Here is a 19631-nt window from a genome sequence, read left to right on the forward strand (position 1 = left end):
CACTCACAAAGCCGGCTTTTCTCCACATACTATGCAGCAATTAGAAGAAAAACAATGCTGGGGGACATGTCCCTCGCTATCACGTGTGGCCTGAAAGAGCGCTCCCATCTCCGGCTTAGAAATAGAGGAAGAAGCTCCCCCATGCACACGGAGACCCCGTCGCCCCCCCCCCCTTTCCTGCACACGGCATCGGCAACAACCCCACCAGGTACACTGGCAACATCCCCCCCCCACCCCCACCCCATACCAGAGAGAGGGGGGGGGGAGAGAAGGTGCAGGGCGCAGTGCCAGGGGGAAATGCCAGGGGGCAGAGGGCACTGTCAGGGGTGGTGCCAGGGAAATGTCGGGGGTCAGTGCCAGGATGCTGTGACCGGTGCCAAGGGCACTGCCGAGGTACTGTCCAGCCATTTCCCTCTCCCCCCAGGGGTCGTGTGCCCCTTCGCCTTCCCTTCGAGTTCCCATCGCCTGTTTCCCATGTATAAGAACATGTTGCACCAGTGGCAAATGCAGCCGCAAGATCCCGCCCATACACTTCCACACACCACACATAAATGCACACACGCATCAGTGCACTCACAAGCATGCACTTGCACACAACCTCACAAAGAGCCACCCACCTGTGGAGACCGACCCACAACCTTTGACCCTCACATCGACCGACTGACCGACCGACACACTCACCACTCACAATCACACACACATACACTCACTCACACATACACATACTCACGCACTCTCAATGACACACTTACTCACTCATTCACACACTCACTCACGCATACAGACTCACACATACGCATTCACCTACTCATTCACTCACACTCACTCACTCACACACACATATTCACCCACACTTGCTCATACTCACACACATTTGCTCATACTCCCACACTCACTCACAAACACACTCAGTCACAAACACACTCATTCACACACTCACACTGACTCACACTCACTCACAAACACACTCACTCACACACATTCATTCATACACATTCACAAACGCTCACTCATGTCGCACACTCACAAACACACTCATGTCACACATTCAAACACACTCACTGGCACACACTTGCTCATAAGCACGCTCACTCACAAACACACGTATTCACACACTTGCTCACACACTCACAAATACACTCACTCACACATTCACTCACACACACTTGCTCACAAACACACTCACTCACACACACTCATTCACACACACACACACTCATTCACACGCTCACTCCCTCACAAACACACTTACTCACACACACATTCAGTCACAAACATACACTCCGACAATATCATAACTGAGTCTAACATTGGAAACATTTCTATCTCCAATCTTACCGCATTGTCCACAGCAAGGTGCAAAGAGCATCTGGAAGTCATGTTCACAATATTTCCTGCCTTCAAACTGAAAGAAAGGAAATAAAGATCAACAGCTGCACAATATCAGTGATTCAATTAGAAACTCAAACCCACAGCCTGGGACTGGTCTGTACATCTCTCTCTCTCTCTCACATTCTCGCTCATACTCACTATCTCACACCCTGAGCTGGATTCTCCGTTGGCGGGATCCTCCATTTCGCCGGCAGCGCACTCGCCCGTGGATTACCCGACGATGTGGGGGTATCCGCAGAGGGAAACCACATTGGCCGGCTGCCGGGACGGAGGATCCCACTGCCTGCGGGGCAACTGAAAATGGTTGCAGCGTGATGGAGAATCCTACCCACTATCTCTCTCTTACACACTCTCTCACACACTTTCACTCTCTCTCACACTTTCTCTAACACACCACCTCACTCACCACTCTCTCACACACTTTCTCTCACACACCACCTCACTCACACACTCTCACACTTTCTCTAACACACCACCTCACTCACACACTCTCACACTTTCTCTAACACACCACCTCACTCACACACTCTCACACTTTCTCTAACACACCACCTCACTCACACACTCTCACACTTTCTCTAACACACCACCTCACTCACACACTTTCTCTAACACACCACCTCACTCACACACTCTCTCACACACTCTCACTCTCTCTTACACACTCTCACACACTCTCTAACACACCATCTCACTCACACACTTTCACTCTCTCTTACACGCTCTCTAACATACCATCTCACTCACACACACTCTCTCACTCTCGCTCACACTTTCTCTCTCTCTTACACTCTCTCTAACACACCATCTCACTCACACACGCTTTCACACTCTCTCGCTCTCTCTCTCACTCACACACTCTCACACTCTCACTCACACATTCACTCACACTCTCTCTCACTCACACTCACTCTCACACTCAACTCTCACACATTCACACACTCACTCTCTCACACACTCTCTCTCACTCACGCATTCAGTCACACTCTCACTCACTCACACTCTCACACTCTCACTCACACATTCACTCACATTCTCACACATACTCTCTCACACACTCTCACTCACACTCTCTCACACACCAACTCACTTACACAATCTCACACTTTCTCTCTCTAACACACTCTCACTCTCTCTCACTCTCACTCACACTCTCTCTCACACACCATCTCACTTACACTCTCTCACTCACACATTCACTCACTCTCTCTCACACACACACACTCTCTCTCACACACCATCTCACTTACACTCTCGCACTCTCTCACTCACACACTCTCTCTCTCACACTATCTCTCTCACACTCTAACTCACACACTCTAACTCACACGCTCTCATTCACACTTTCTCTCTCCTACTCTCACACACACACTCTCTCTCTCTCACTCACATACTCTCTCTCACACTCTCATTCTCACACTCTCTCTCACTCACACTATCTCACTCACACACTCTCTCACTCATACTCTCACTCACATACTCTCACTCACTCACATACTCTCACTCACTCTTACACTCTCTCTCACTCACACTATCTCACTCACACACTCTCTTTCCCATTCTCTCACTCACACACTCTCTCTCCCACTCTCACTCACACTCTCTCACTCTCACTCTCTCTCTCACACTCTCTCTCACTCACACTATCCTACTCTCTCACTCACACACTCTCACTCACACTCTCTCTCACACACCATCTCATTTACACACTCTCTCGCACTCACATCTCACCCTCACACTCTCTCACTATCTCACTCTCACACTCTCACTCACACTCTCACTCACACACTCTCTCTCTCTCCCACTCTCTCACACACACACGCACTCTCACTCACATACTCTCTCTCACGCTCTCTCTCATTCTATCTTACCCACACTCTCTCTCCCACTCTCATACTCTCTCTCTCTCTCTCTCCCACTCTCACTCACACTATCTCACTCACACTCTCTCACTCCCACTCTCTCCCACTCTCTCACTTACATACTCTCTCTCACTCTCACACTATCTCACTCACACTCTCTCTCTCCCACTCTCACTCACATACTCTCTCACTCACATACTCTCTCACTCACACACTCTCACTCACACACTCTCACTCACACACTCTATCTCACACACTCTATCTCACACACTCTATCTCACACACTCTATCTCACACACTCTATCTCACACACTCTATCTCACACACTCTATCTCACACACTCTATCTCACACACTCTATCTCACACACTCTATCTCACACACTCTATCTCACACACACTCTCTCACACACACTCTCTCACACACACTCTCTCACACACACTCTCTCACACACACTCTCTCACACACACTCTCTCACACACTCTCTCACACACTCTCTCACTCGCACCCTCTCTCTCGCACACCATCTCACTCACTCACTCTCTCTCTCACTCACACTCTCTCACTCAGACACTCTCGCCCAGTCCATCACACGAACCTGCCTACCATCCATTGACTCCATCTAAACCTCCCGCTGCCTGGGGAAAGCGGGCAGCATAATCAAAGACCCCTCCCACCCGGCTTACTCACTCTTCCAACTTCTTCCATCGGGCAGGAGATACAGAAGTCTGAGAACACGCACGAACAGACTCAAAAACAGCTTCTTCCCCACTGTCACCAGACTCCTAAATGACCCTCTTATGGACTGATTTCATTAACACTACACCCTGTATGCTTCATCCGATGCCAGTGCTTATGTAGTTACATTGTATATGTTGTGTTGCCCTATTATGTATTTCCTTTTATTCCCTTTTCTTCTCATGTACTGAATGATCTGTTGAGCTGCTCGCAGAAAAATACTTTTCACTGTACCTCGGTACACGTGACAATAAACAATCCAATCCAATCCAATCTCACTCAGACACTCTCTCGCTCACACTCTCTCTCTCACATACACACTCACACTCTCACACACACACTCACACACTCTCTCACACACACTCTCACACACCCTCACTTGCACCCTCTCACTCACAGACTCTCTCTCTCACACACCATCTCACTTACACACTCTCAAACACACCATCTCATACACACACACACTTTCACACTCTCAAGCACACTCACACACACACTCTCTCACACACACTCTCTCACACACCCTCTCACTTGCACCCTCTCACTCACACACTCTCTCACACACCATCTCACTTACTCTCAAACACACCATCTCATACACACACACACACACACTTTCACACTCTCAAACACACTCACACAAACACTCACACATGCACACAGACTCACAAACAAACACTTCTACACAGACACACACATTCTCACACGCACACTCAGACTCACACACACACACTCTCACACACTCTCTCACACAAACACTCTAATTCACTCACAGACATACATATGCACTCTCTTTCACAGGAACACTCTCTCTCCCACACACACTTTCACACACATAGACATATAGACACACTCTCCCGCACACTCTCTCACACACACACACTCTTAGACTCACGCACAAACACACATACACACATTCAGGCTCACACTCAGACTCAAGCGCACACTTTCTCTCAGGCACACACTCAGACACACTCTCACAGACTGACACACATACACAGACACGCTCTCATACAAACACACTCACAGACTCTCTCTCTCACACACACACACTCACTCACATACCCACTCACTCACTCACACAACTCACTTGGATGCACAGCCACACACACACACAATCACGGACTCATACACACTCTCACACACACATTCTCTCAAACACACACAGATACACATGAACAAGTGTGTGTGTGCATGTTTGTGTGGGTGTTTGTTTGCGCTTTTGTTTATGTGTGTGTCGGGGGTGTGGGTATGTGTGTGTGGGGGGGCTGTGGGCATGTGTATGTGTGTGTGTGTGTATGTCGGTGTGTTTGGGGGGGTGGGGGGGTGTGTGGGTGGCTGTGTTTGGGATGTGGGGTGTGTTTGGGTGTGTGGGTGTGTTTGGTGGGGGTGTGTGAGTGTTTTGTGTGTGTGTTTGGTGGGGGTGTGTGGGTGCGGGGGAGGGTGTGGGTGAGTTTGTGTGTGTGTGTGGGTGTGTGTTTGGGGGGGGTGGTGTGTGTGTTTGGGGGGGTATTGTGTGGGTGTGTTTGGGTGTGTGTGTGTGTGTGGTGGGGCTATCACGGAACCTGTGGGATTCCTAACCACGAGCAGAGGAGTCTCAGAAGGGGTGGAGGTCTGTGAGGGGCCTGTGGGTGGGAGGCATCTGCAAAGGGAGTATTTCCTGGGGGACAGTGTCTGTGGAGGGCAGAGGGGGCATGTCTGGGGAGTGGGGATGGGTTTGCAAGAGGCAGAGTTTACAGTGGGGAGGGGTCTGCAGTGTTGGTTAGATTGAGTCTCGTATTGCCACAATGTGACTGGGCCACAGTGCCCAATGTCCCAAACACCAGGCAGAGTCCAAAACTTTGGAATACATTGTGTACACATTCCAATGGTGGCTACACTTTAAACCTATTTCATCATCTCAGGGATGTCCTCAGGTGCTACAGAAATGAAGGTTTGTTGGCTCGTTAAGGCCGCAGGCGGTTCTTACCTCGTAAAAGACTCCTCCTGGAAACTCCTGGAAGCACTGGGCACAGACGAAGCACTTCTCGTGGTACAATTCTCCGTTGCTGTTCACAATCCGCTCGGAGGGGTCAAAGTGCGTGCGGCAACGCCCACAGGTGGCACTTGCCAGCGCGTCTGCCATGTTACTGCGAGGAGGGGGTTCAGGGGGAGGGGGACAGAGGTGAACGGTTAGTCCGGGATATCAGCACAGTGCACCTGGGACAATTCCAGAACTCAGAGCCCCGATGAAGCGTCACAACGTCAGTCAGGAGCAAGACCTTCGGCGGCACTGAGTCTGAGAAGTCGGCCCGCCACGGTGAGGACGGCCCAAAGTGATTCGGTAACGATTTAACAAACCAGTGGCTCTTTCCCCCTGCCGCTCCTCAGCGCTTTCTGACACACTTGCCCTGTGCTTATCAAAGCTGCTTTGTAAGAGGCATCCAGCTGCCAGGTACCGGGGCCTCATTAACACACGGCAAACACAGCCAAAGCCTGTTCTCGAATCTCCAAGCTGAGGAGCCTGCCCCCCCCCCCCCTCCCCGGATAAAGAGGGCCCTGTGTTGCTGCTTACTTTGGCTCTGTAAGAAAGACCTGCAAGCACTTCCTAAATCCCTCCACACGGTGCCCCACCTGCAGCCAGTCGAGCCCCCCCCCCCCCCGCCCCCCCAGCCCACCCACTCCCCTGACACCCTTTCCTCCACCGGTCAACCAATCCAACCTATGCCCATTCCTGATCATCTGCCACCCCACCTCTTGCCAGCGTGCCCTCGGAATACCCTTTACCGCAGCTTTAGCTCTTTCCTCTGACTTGTCTGTTTGGGGCTTCTCCTCCAACTTACATTATGGTACAAGTCCCTTGCCTTCCTGACCTGGAAATATATCGGTGTTCCTTCACTGTCTCTGGGTCAAAGTCCTGGGGCTCCCTTCCTAACAGCACAGCGGGTGGACCTGCACCACATGGACTGCAGAAGTTCAAGAAGGCAGCTCACCACCACCTTCTCAAGGGCAATTAGGGATGGGCAATAAATGCCCACATCCCATAAATGAATTTTTAAAAGCCTCTCTTCTCTTCCCCCCCTCACCCCAAGTGCTGAAATGCATTGGGCGGGCTGCTCCGTAGCCCAACGCTGAAATCTGGATCGGGCGGAGAATATCTTCCGATGCAGTTCCCTGGGGTCGGGAACCTGGCATGCCGGCTGCGGACAGTGTCCAGCGCCACCACACTTATCGGGATCCGTGCCGCTGACCGGCGGGTTTCTTCGGCTGGGGGTGGTGAGGGATGGACAGGGGATGGGCTGTGGGGTGGGTGGGTTAGGGTTCCACCCCAGCCGGCGCAGGCCGTCGGCCCTGTGCATGCAAGGCCCTGGACCCACCGATTCTCCGGCTGTTTTACGCGCGATCCGCAGGTGGTTCACGCATCGCCGGTTTCGAGCCCCTCACCAGTACCAGAAACGGTGAGGGGTTCGAGCCGATTTTCCCATCCTGAACCACCCGCGGATTCTCCGTTGGAGCCGGCACTTAGCCGCTGGAATGGGGAATTTTGCCCACTGAGTTTGACGAGGGGACAATACTAATCCATACCTCAGGACTGATTAAGGCCCTCCTCAGACTGAACTATGAAGCTCACAGCCTTAGCTTCCATTTCATCCTCAGATCAGCTTCCAAGCACATATTCATGCCCACGCCCAATTCCAGAGCTTCACCCAAATCTGCCCATTGCTTCAGCTCGTCTGCTAGCAAAACCCTCATTCTAACCTTTGTTACCTCTCGGCTTTAGAAATCCAGCGCCTTATGCTCACCCTCTGTAAACTTGAGGTCATCCAAAACTCTGCTGCCCGTGTCTTAACTTGAGCACATTGCGTTCCCCCATCAGCCCTGTGCCCACTCACCCACATTGGATCCCAGTGAAACGAGGCCTCCATTTGAAAATTCTCATCCTTGGGCTCAAATCCTTCCATGACCTCGCTCCCTCCCTATCTCTGTAAGCTCCTCCAACCCCAACTCTTCCTCCATTTCTGCCCTCTTGAGCTTTCCCCGATTCCCTCCTTTACTCTGCCATTCATGGCGATGCCTCCCTGATGCCCCCCAGCTCTGCATTTCCTTAGCTTCCCCTCTGCTTCTCCATTCCTTTCCATCTTTAAGACATTCTTAAACCTGCACTTTTACCGAGAGGAGATATCCCTCCCTTGGTGTCTGATGCACGATCAATCACCACTAAGCGAGGTCGTAGTCCAACTGAATGTTTCCCCCAGCAGCTCAGGTACAGAAAGAAGGCTGCTGGGGCGGCACGGGCTCTTATACCCCGCCTTGCAGGGCGGAGCTACCATACAGCTTGACCAATAGGAAACATATAATATCTACCAATGGTGTTCCAGCATTACCAGGTACCGTAATACCTCAACAAGAACTACCACACTCACCCCCTGTTAAAAAAGAGTCCAGCGGGGGGTGGTGGCTTGATATTACAACATGGTAACATGGTAGAAGTTATAATTATGGAGATACCGTAATACCTCCGTACAGCGTTTTGTCTTATTGTCGTAACTATTTACAGATTCACAATTAACTATATACACTTTAAAATGAAGCAATCAGTCGATCGGGGGCCCTGGTCGTCCTCTGTGATTGTCGAAGCTCTGGTGGTGACGCCGATGGAGGCTCGGGCGTCTGTGACTCTGGGAGCGTGGCCTCGATCTCTGTGGCAGCTTCAACACCCCGAGACGGCGCTGGTGGGGAAAACGGTTGACCTGGGAAGGGAGCATCTGCGGGGTGCGTCGGTGGGTGGGGGGGGTCTAGACGGGGCCGGCGGAAGGACCAATCCTCCTGTAAGGTGCACCGGTGGGAGGGAGGGTGGGACTGGTGGCTGGGGTGTGCGTGGGGATCCGGCGGGCGCCAGGTCTCGTAGGGAGACCGTATCTTTCCGGCCGTTGGGGTACGCCACGTAGGCGTACTGGGGGTTAGCGTGAAGAAGATGGACCCTCTCAACCAACGGGTCCGACTTGTGCGCCCGCACGTGTTTTCGGAGCAGGATGGGTCCAGGAGCTGCCAGCCAGGTCGGGACCGAGGTCCCAGAGGAGGACATCCTGGGGAATTCAAGGAGACGTTCGTGAGGTGTTTGGTTGGTCGAGGTACAAAGCAGTGACCGGATGGAGTGGAGGGCATCCGGGAGAACTTCCTGCCAGTGGGAGACTGGGAGATTCCGGGATCGTAGGGCCAGTAGGACGGTCTCCCAGACTGTTCCGCTCTCCCTCTCTACCTGTCCGTTACCCCGGGGGCTGTTACTAGTCGTCCTGCTTGAGGCGATGCCCTTGCTGAGCAGGAATTGACACAGTTCGTCGCTCATAAAGGAGGGCCCCCTATCACTGTGTATGTACGCGGGGAAACCGAACAGTGTAAAGATACCCTGGAGGACCTTGATGACGGTGGTTGCGGTCATGTCGGGCCAGGGGATGGCGAATGGGAACCGGGAGTACTCGTCAATCACGTTCAGGAAGTACGTGTTGTGGTCGGAGGAGGGGAGGGGGCCTTAGAAGTCCATGCTGAGGCGTTCAAAGGGAAGGGAAGCCTTTATCAGGTGCGCTTTCTCTAGCCTGTAGAAGTGCGGTTTGCACTCCGCGCAGATTTGGCAATTCCTGGTGGCTGTCCTGACCTCCTCGATGGAGTGGGGCAGGTTGCGGGTCTTGATAAAGTGGAAAAAGCGAGTGACCCCCAGGTGGCAGAGGTCCTCGTGGAGGGCTCGGAGGTGGTCCACTTGTGCGTTGGCACATGTGCCGCGGGACAGGGCATCAGGAGGTTCGTTTAGCTTCCTGGGACGATACAAGATCTCGTAGATGTAGGTAGAGAGTTCGATCCTCCACCACAAGATCTTATCGTTTTTTTATCTTGCCCCGCTGTGCATTATCGAACATGAAAGCAACCGACCGTTGGTCAGTGAGGAGAGTGAATCTCCTGCCGGCCAGGTAATGCCTCCAATGTCGCGCAGCTTCTACTATGGCCTGGGCCTCCTTTTCGACTGAGGAGTGGCGTATTTCGGAAGCATGGAGGGTGCGTGAAAAGAAGGCCACGGGCCTGCCCGCTTGGTTGAGGGTGGCCGCCAGAGCTACGTCAGACGCGTCACTCTCGACCTGGAAGGGGAGGGACTCGTCGATGGCGTGCATCGTGGCCTTTGCAATGTCTGCTTTGATGCGGCTGAAGGCCTGGCGGGCCTCTATCGATAGGGGAAAAATCGTGGATTGGATCAGGGGACGGGCCTTGTCTACATAATTGGAGACCCACTGGGCATAGTAAGAGAAAAACCCTGGGCAGCGCTTCAGGGCCTTGGAGCAGTGAGGGAAGGGGAACTCCATAAGGGGGCGCATGCGTTCAGGGTCGGGGCCTATAACTCCATTTCACACTACGTAGCCGAGGATGGCTAGGCGGTCAGTGCTAAACACGCATTTATCCTTGTTATATGTAAGGTTAAGGATCTTTGCGGTCTGGAGGAATTTTCGGAGGTTGGTGTTGTGGTCCTACTGGTCGTGGCCGCAGATGGTAACATTATCGAGATACGGGAATGTTGCCCGTAAACCGTACCGGTCAACCATTCGGTCCATCTCGCGCTGGAAGACCGAGATCCCGTTAGTGACACCGAAGGGAAACCTTAAGAAGTGGTAGAGCCGCCCATCTGCCTCGAAGGCAGTATACCTGCGGTCACTAGTGCGGATGGGGAGCTGGTGGCAGGCGGACTTAAGATCCACCGTGGAGAAGACCTTGTAATGCGCGATCCTGTTTACCAGGTCGGATATGGGGGGGGAGAGGGTACGCGTCCAGCTGCGTAAACCTGTTGATGGTCTGACTGTAGTCGATGACCATCCTATACTTCTCCCCGGTCTTTACCACCACTACTTGAGTTCTCCAGGGACTGTTGCTAGCTTCAATGACTCCTTCCCTCAGTAGCCTTTGGACCTTTGACCTAATAAAGATCCGATCCTGGGCACTGTACCGTCTGCTCCTGGTGGTGACGGGTTTGCAATCCAGGCTGAGGTTCGCAAACAGGGAAGGCGGATCGGCCTTGAGGGTCGTGAGGCTGCAGACAGTGAGAGGGGATATAGGGCCGCCGAATTTAAAAGTTAGACTTTGGAGATTGCACTGGAAGTCTAACCCTAGGAGTGTGCCGTGCAGAGGTGGGGAAGGACGTAGAGCAGGTAATTTTTAAACTCCTTTCCCTGGACAGTGAGGTTAGCTACACAAAACCTCTTTATTTCTACTGAGTGGGAACTGGAGGCCAGGGAGATTTTTTGATTAACGGGGTGGACGGGGAGAGAACAGCGCCTTACCGTGTCAGGGTGTATGAAGCTCTCCGTGCTCCCAGAGTCGATTAAGCAGGACATCTCGTGCCCGTTGATTAGTACTGTTGTTGTTGCAGTTGAGAGTGTTCGAGGCCAGGACTGGTCCAGGGCCACCGAGGCTAATCGCGGCAGCAGTTGAGTGTTCTCTTCGGGCGGTCTGTGGTCAGCCGAGCTGGGGTCCTGGGAGTCCATCCAAGATGGCGGCGCCCATTGGTCGCACATGGCGGGGGTGCACAAAATGGCGGCGCCCATCCATCGCATGCGGCGTACGCGGGACAAGATGGCAGCGCCCGGGGGTCGCACGTGGCCCTGGAGGATGAAGATGGCGGCGCCCGCTGGCCGCATGGGGACCGTGGAGAGGGTTGTGGTTCGCATTCGCCACCGGAGACCGCAGCGACCGCCCGCGCCTGGCATACCACCATGAAGTGGCCCTTTTTACTGCATCCTTTGCAGATGGATGCGTGGGTCGGACAGCGCTGCCGGGGGTGCTTGGCCTGCCCGCAAAAGTAGCAGCGGAGCCCCCCGGGGTTGCCAGGCCGCCTTGCAGCACAAGCTTGGGGGGGGGTGGGAGATGTCTGCGGAGGGGTTCCACGCTGCCCAGGGGGCTGCCGCGCGGTCGGGGACGTAAGCGCGGGAGTTTCGGGAGGCCACATCCAGGAAGCCTGCAAGGGCCCGTGCCTCCTTGAGGCCTAGGGTGTCTTTCTCCAGCAATCGCTGGTGCATTTGGGAGGACAGCATACCTGCAACGAAAGCATCCCGGATCAAAGGTTCTGTGTGGTCGCTCACCGAAACTTGCGGGCAGCTGCAGTTTCTCTCCAACACCAGGAGCGCACGGTAGAATTCTTCCAGCGATTTCCCCAGGGATTTGTCGCCTCATTGCTAGCAGATGTCGGGCGTAGACCTGGTTTACCAGGCGAATATAATGTACTTTTAGCAGCTCCATTGCTGCATCAAAGTTGTCCGCTTCATTGATGAGGGTGTAAATTTCCGGGCATACCCTTGAGTGCAGGACTTCCAATTTCTGTTCTCCCGTGGGTGTTTTCTCGGCCGTTCCGAGATATCCGTTAAAACACGCCAGCCAGTGTTTGAAGGTTGCCGCTGAGTTTGCCGCGTGGTGGCTGAGTTGCAGACACTCAGGCATGATTTGGAGTTCCATCCTTTTAAATCTAGATTATTAAATTGATGCACGATCAATGACCACTAAGCGAGGTTGTAGTCCAACTGAAGGCTTTAATAAGCTAGATGTTTCCCCCAGCAGCTCAGTTACAGAAAGAAGGCTGCTGGGGCGGCACGGGCTCTTATACCCCGCCTAGCAGGGCGGAGTTACCATTCAGCTTGATCAATGGGAAACATACATTATCTACCAATGGTGTTCCAGCATTACCAGGTAGCATAATACCTCGACACAGACTGCCACAGTGTCATTTTTTTCTGATGGCAATAAGGATGTGAAACGTTTTCCTACATTACGGAGACTTTAAAGATGTAAATTGCTGCCCGCCCGGTAAATCTACGATGTGGGTCATTTAATTGACAGTAGTTTGTATCACAGAGACTGAGATTGAGCAACATTCACAACTTTAAAAACAATTTGGAGTGTGGATTGTCAGTGGGCTGGTGCAGCAAAGGCAAAGCTGCGATTCCAGTGTGGAGGGTCTGGTCCCCCAGGTCCCAGTGTGGAGGGACTGGTCACCCAGGTCCCAGTGTGGAGGGACAGGGCCCCCAGGTGCGGAGGGACTGGTCCCCCAGGTCCCAGTGTGGAGGGTCTAGTCCCCCAGGTCCCAGTGTGGAGGAACTGGTCCCCCAGGTCCCAGTGTGGAGGGACTGGTCACCCAGGTCCCAGTGTGGAGGGACAGGGCCCCCAGGTGCGGAGGGACTGGTCCCCCAGGTCCCAGTGTGAAGGGACTGGTCCCCCAGGTCCCAGTGTGGAGGGACTGGTCCCCCAGGTCCCAGTGTGGAGGGACTGGTACCCCAGGTCCCAGTGTGGAGGGACTGGTCACCCAGGTCCCAGTGTGGAGGGATGGTTCCCCCAGGTCCCAGTGTGGAGGAATCGGTCCTCTAGTTTCCAATGTGAAGGGACTGGTCCCCCAGGTCCCAGTGTGGAAGTACTGGTCCCCCAGGTCCCAGAAGGAGGGACTGATCCCCTAAGTCACAGTGCGGCGTAAGTGACCCCAGGTCCTAGTGTGGAGGGACCGGTCTCCCGAGTCCAATTGTGGAGGGACTGGTCCCCCAGATCCCAGTGTGGAGGGACTAGTCCCCCAGGTTCCAGTGTGGAGGAACTGGTCCCCCAGGTCCCAGTGTGGAGGGACTGGTCCCCCAGGTCCCAGTGTGGAGGGACTGGCCCCCAGGTCCCAGTGTGGAGGGAGTGGTATCGTAGGTCCCAGCGTGGAGGGATTGGCCCCTCGGGTCCCAGTGTGGATGGATTGGTCCCTCAGGTCCCAGTGTGGATGTATTGGTCTTGTGGGTCCCAGTGTGGATGGATTGGTCCCTCAGGTCCCAGTGTGGATGGACTGGTCCCCCAGGTCCCAGTGTGGAGGGACAGGTCCCCCAGGTCCCAGTGTGGAGGGACTGGTCCCCCAGGTCCCAGTGTGGAGGGAGTGGTATCGTAGGTCCCAGCGTGGAGGGACTGGCCCCTCGGGTCCCAGTGTGGATGGATTGGTCCCACAGGTCCCAGTGTGGATGGAATAGTCCCTCAGGTCCCAGTGTGGATGGATTGGTCCCTCAGGTCCCAGTGTGGATGGAATAGTCCCCCAGGTCCCAGTGCGGAGGGACTGGTCTCTTTGGTCAAAATGTGGAGGGACTGATCCTCCAGGTCCCAGTGTGGAGGGATGGTTCCCCCAGGTCCCAGTGTGGAGGGACTGGTCCCACAGGTCCCAGTGTGGAGGGACTGGTCCCCCCAGGTCCCAGTTGGGAGGGACTGGTCCCCCAGGTCCCAGTTTAGAGGGACTAGTCCCCCAGGTCCCAGTGTGGAGGGACTGGTCCCCCATGTCCCATGGTGGAGGAATTAATCCCTCAGGTTCCAGTGTGGAGGGACTGGTCCTCTAGCTCCTAGTGCAGAGGGACTGGGCATCTAGGTCCCAGAGTGGATGGATTGGCCCCCACTGGTCCCCGTGTTGAGGGACTGGTCCCCCAGATCCCAGTATGGAGCGATCGGCCCCCCCAGGTGCCCGTGTGGAGGGACTGGTCCCCCTGGTCCCAGTGTGGAGGGACTTGTCACCTTGGCCCCAGTGTGGAGGGATTGGCCCCACAGGTCCCAGTGTGGAAGGATTGATCCCACACGTCCCAGTGTGGAAGGACTGATTCCCCAGGTCCCAGTGTGGAGGGACTGGTCCCACAGGTCCCAGTGTGGAGGGACTGGTCCCCCCAGGTCCCAGTTGGGAGGGACTGGTCCCCCAGGTCCCAGTTTAGAGGGACTAGTCCCCCAGGTCCCAGTGTGGAGGGACTGGTCCCCCATGTCCCATGGTGGAGGAATTAATCCCTCAGGTTCCAGTGTGGAGGGACTGGTCCTCTAGCTCCTAGTGCAGAGGGACTGGGCATCTAGGTCCCAGAGTGGATGGATTGGCCCCCACTGGTCCCCGTGTTGAGGGACTGGTCCCCCAGATCCCAGTATGGAGCGATCGGCCCCCCCAGGTGCCCGTGTGGAGGGACTGGTCCCCCTGGTCCCAGTGTGGAGGGACTTGTCCCCTTGGCCCCAGTGTGGAGGGATTGGCCCCACAGGTCCCAGTGTGGAAGGATTGATCCCACACGTCCCAGTGTGGAAGGACTGATTCCCCAGGTCCCAGTGTGGAGGGACTGATTCCCCAGTTCCCAGTGTGGAGGGACTGATCCACTAGGTCCCAGTGTGGAGGGACTGGTTCCCCAGGTCCCAGTGTTGAGGGGCTTGTGCCCCAGGTCCCAGTGTGGAGGGACTTGACCCTTTGGTCCCAATGTGGAGGGACAGATCCTCCAGGTCTCAGTGTGGAGGGATGGTTCCCCCAGGTCCCAGTGTGGAGGAACCGGTCCTCTAGTTTCCAATGTGAAGGGACTGGTCCCCTTGGTCCCAGTATGGAAGTACTAGTCCCCTACTCCCAGAAGGAGGGACTGATCCCCTGAGTCACAGTGCGGCGGGAGTGTCCCCCAGGTCCTAGTGTGGAGGGACTGGTCTCCCGAGTCCAAGTGTGGAGGGACTGGTCCCCCAGATCCCAGTGTGGAGGGACTGGTCCCCTAGGTTCCAGTGTAGAGGGACTGGTCCCCTAGGTTCCAGTGTGGAGGGACTGGTCCCCCAGGTCCCAGTGTAGAGGGACTGGTCCCCTAGGTTCCAGTGTGGAGGGAGTGGTCCCCCATGTCCCAGTGTGGAGGGACTGGTCCCCCAGGTTCCAGTGTGGAGGGACTGGTCCCCCAGGTCCCAGTGTGGAGGGAGTGGTACCGCAGGTCCCAGCGTGGAGAGATTGGCCCCTCAGGACCCAGTGTGGATGGATTGGTCCCTCAGGTCCCAGTGTGGATGGATTGGTCTTGTGGGTCCCTGAGTGGATGGATTGGTCCCTCAGGTGCCAGTGTGGAGGGGCTGGTGCCCCAGGTCCCAGTGTGTTGGGACTAGTCCCCCAGGTCCAAGAGCGGAGGGACTGGTCTCTTTGGTCCCAATGTGGAGGGACTGATCCTCCAGGTCCCAGTGTGGAGGGATGGTTCCCCTAGGTCCCAGTGTGGAGGAACTGGTCCACTAGTTCCCAATGTGAAGGGACTGGTCCCCTAGGTCCCAGTGTGGAGGTACTGGTCCACTAGGTCCCAATGTGGAAGGACTGGTCCCCCAGGTCCCAGGGTGGAGGTACTGGTCTCCTAGGTCCCAATGTGGAGGGACTGGTACATTAGGTCCCAGAAGGAGGGACTGATCCCCTAAGTCTCAGTGCGGCGGGAGTGTCCCCCAGGTCCAAGTGCGGAGGGACTGGTCCCCCAAGTCCTAGTGTGGAGGGACTGGTCCCCCAGATCCCAGTGAGGAGGGACTGTTCCCCTAGGTCCCAGTGTGGAGGGACTGGTCCCCCAGGTCCCAGTGTGGAGGGACTGGTCCCCCAGTTCCCAGTGTGGAGGGACTGGTCCCCCAGGTCCCAGTGTGGAGGGACTGGTCCCCCAGGTCCCAGTGTGGAGGGAGTAGTTCCGTAGGTCCCAGTGTGGCGAGATTGGCCCCTCAGGTCCCAATGTGGAGGAGCTGGTCCCTTAGGTCTCAGTGTGGAGGGACTGGTCCCCAAGATCCCAGTGTGGAGGGACTGGTCCCCCAGGTCCCAGTGTGGAGGGACTGGTCCCCCAGGTCCCAGTGTGGAGGGACTGGTCCCCCAGTTCCCAGTCTGGAGAGACTGGTCACCCAGGTCCCAGTGTGGAGGGATTGTCCCCCAGGTCCCAGTGTGGAGAGAGTGGTTCCGTAGTTCCCAGCGTGGAGGGATTGGCCCCTCAGGTCCCAGTGTGGAGGAGCCGGTCCCTTAGGTCCCAGTGTGGAGAAACTGGTCCCCCAGGTCCCAGTGTGGAGGGGTGGTCCCCCAGGTCCCAGTGTGGAGAAAGTGCTTCCATAGGTCCCAGCGTGGATGGATTGGCCCCTTAGGTCCCAGTGTGGAGGAGCTGGCCCCTTCGGTCCCAGTGTGGATGCATTGGTCTTGTGGGTCCCAGTGTGGATGGATTGGTCCCTCAGGTCCCAATGTGGAGGGGCATGTCCCCCAGGTCCCAGAGTTGAGGGACTGGTCCCTCAGGTCCCAGTGTGGAGGGATTTGCCCTTCAGGTCCCAGTGTGGAGGGAATGATCCCCAAGTCCCCAGTGTGGAGGGACAGGTCCCCTAGTTGCCAGTGTGGGGGGACAGGTCCCTTAGTTGCCAGTGTGGAGGGACTGGACCCCCAGGTCCCAGTGTGGAGGGACTGGTCCCCCAGCTCCCAGTGTGGAGGGAGTGGTTCCGTAGGTCCAAGAGTGGAGGAACTGGTCCCCTAGTTCCCAGTGTGGAGGGATTTGCCCCCCCCACCCTCCCCCCCCCCCCCCATCCCAGGTCTCAGTTTGGAGGGACTGGTCCCCCAGGTCCCAGTTTAGAGGGACTAGTCCCCCAGGTCCCAGTGTGGAGGGACTGGTTCCCCAGGCCCCACTGTGGAGGGGCTGGACGCCCAGGTCCCAGTGTGGAGGGACTGGTCCCCCATGTCCCAGTTGGGAGGGATTGGTCCCCCAGGTCCCAGTGTGGAGGGACTTGACCCTTTGGTCCCAATGTGGAGGGACAGATCCTCCAGGTCTCAGTGTGGAGGGATGGTTCCCCCAGGTCCCAGTGTGGAGGAACCGGTCCTCTAGTTTCCAATGTGGAGGGGCTGGTCCCCCAGGTCCCAGTGTGGAAGTACTGGTCCCCCAGGTCCCAGGGTGGAGGTACTGGTCTCCTAGGTCCCAATGTGGAGGGACTGGTACATTAGGTCCCAGAAGGAGTGACTGATCCCCTAAGTCTCAGTGCGGCGGGAGTGTCCCCCAGGTCCAAGTGCGGAGGGACTGGTCCCCCAAGTCCTAGTGTGGAGGGACTGGTCCCCCAGATCCCAGTGAGGAGGGACTGTTCCCCTAGGTCCCAGTGTGGAGGGACTGGTCCCCCAGGTCCCAGTGTGGAGGGACTGGTCCCCCAGTTCCCAGTGTGGAGGGACTGGTCCCCCAGGTCCCAGTGTGGAGGGACTGGTCCCCCAGGTCCCAGTGTGGAGGGAGTGGTTCCGTAGGTCCCAGTGTGGCGAGATTGGCCCCTCAGGTTCCAATGTGGAGGAGCTGGTCCCTTAGGTGTCAGTGTGGAGGGACTGGTCCCCAAGATCCCAGTGTGGAGGGACTGGTCCCCCAGGTCCCAATGTGGAGGGACTGGTCCCCCAGGTCCCAGTGTGGAGGGACTGGTCCCCCAGTTCCCAGTGTGGAGAGACTGGTCACCCAGGTCCCGGTGTGGAGGGATTGTCCCCCAGGTCCCAGTGTGGAGGAGCCGGTCCCTTAGGTCCCAGTGTGGAGAAACTGGTCCCCCAGGTCCCAGTGTGGAGGGGTGGTCCCCCAGGTCCCAGTGTGGAGAGAGTGGTTCCATAGGTCCCAGCGTGGATGGATTGGCCCCTTAGGTCCCAGTGTGGAGGAGCTGGCCCCTTCGGTCCCAGTGTGGATGCATTGGTCTTGTGGGTCCCAGTGTGGAGGGATTTTCCCTTCAGGTCCCAGTGTGGGGGGAATGATCCCCAAGTCCCCAGTGTGGAGGGACAGGTCCCCTAGTTGCTAGTGTGGGGGGACAGGTCCCTTAGTTGCCAGTGTGGAGGGACTGGACCCCCAGGTCCCTGTGTGGAGGGAGTGGTTCCGTAGGTCCAAGAGTGGAGGAACTGGTCCCCTAGTTCCCAGTGTGGAGGGATTTGCCCCCCCCCACCCCCCCCCCCCCCCATCCCAGGTCTCAGTTTGGAGGGACTGGTCCCCCAGGTCCCAGTTTAGAGGGACTAGTCCCCCAGGTCCCAGTGTGGAGGGACTGGTTCCCCAGGCCCCACTGTGGAGGGGCTGGACGCCCAGGTCCCAGTGTGGAGGGACTGGTCCCCCATGTCCCAGTTGGGAGGGATTGGTCCCCCAGGTCCCAGTGTGGAGGGACTTGACCCTTTGGTCCCAATGTGGAGGGACAGATCCTCCAGGTCTCAGTGTGGAGGGATGGTTCCCCCAGGTCCCAGTGTGGAGGAACCGGTCCTCTAGTTTCCAATGTGGAGGGGCTGGTCCCCCAGGTCCCAGTGTGGAAGTACTGGTCCCCCAGGTCCCAGGGTGGAGGTACTGGTCTCCTTGGTCCCAATGTGGAGGGACTGGTACATTAGGTCCCAGAAGGAGTGACTGATCCCCTAAGTCTCAGTGCGGCGGGAGTGTCCCCCAGGTCCAAGTGCGGAGGGACTGGTCCCCCAAGTCCTAGTGTGGAGGGACTGGTCCCCCAGATCCCAGTGAGGAGGGACTGTTCCCCTAGGTCCCAGTGTGGAGGGACTGGTCCCCCAGGTCCCAGTGTGGAGGGACTGGTCCCCCAGTTCCCAGTGTGGAGGGACTGGTCCCCCAGGTCCCAGTGTGGAGGGACTGGTCCCCCAGGTCCCAGTGTGGAGGGAGTGGTTCCGTAGGTCCCAGTGTGGCGAGATTGGCCCCTCAGGTTCCAATGTGGAGGAGCTGGTCCCTTAGGTGTCAGTGTGGAGGGACTGGTCCCCAAGATCCCAGTGTGGAGGGACTGGTCCCCCAGGTCCCAGTGTGGAGGGACTGGTCCCCCAGGTCCCAGTGTGGAGGGACTGGTCCCCCAGTTCCCAGTGTGGAGAGACTGGTCACCCAGGTCCCGGTGTGGAGGGATTGTCCCCCAGGTCCCAGTGTGGAGGAGCCGGTCC

General features: G+C 56.4%; 1 protein-coding gene across 1 annotated transcript in view; it reads right to left on the reverse strand.

Moving 5' to 3' along the window:
• The window catches only part of LOC140390033 (LIM and senescent cell antigen-like-containing domain protein 2), a 217792-nt gene that overhangs the window by 145703 nt on the left and 52458 nt on the right, over nt 1-19631 (reverse strand). Inside the window, exons 2-3 of the mRNA XM_072474877.1 lie at nt 5961-6120; nt 1339-1405 (exon numbers count right to left, since the gene is read on the reverse strand). Of these exons, the coding sequence (XP_072330978.1) occupies nt 1339-1405; nt 5961-6120 (227 nt within the window). The remainder of the gene's footprint in view (nt 1-1338; nt 1406-5960; nt 6121-19631) is intronic.

This window comes from Scyliorhinus torazame, chromosome 14 (genome assembly GCF_047496885.1).
Source record: "Scyliorhinus torazame isolate Kashiwa2021f chromosome 14, sScyTor2.1, whole genome shotgun sequence".
NCBI lineage: Eukaryota > Metazoa > Chordata > Chondrichthyes > Carcharhiniformes > Scyliorhinidae > Scyliorhinus > Scyliorhinus torazame.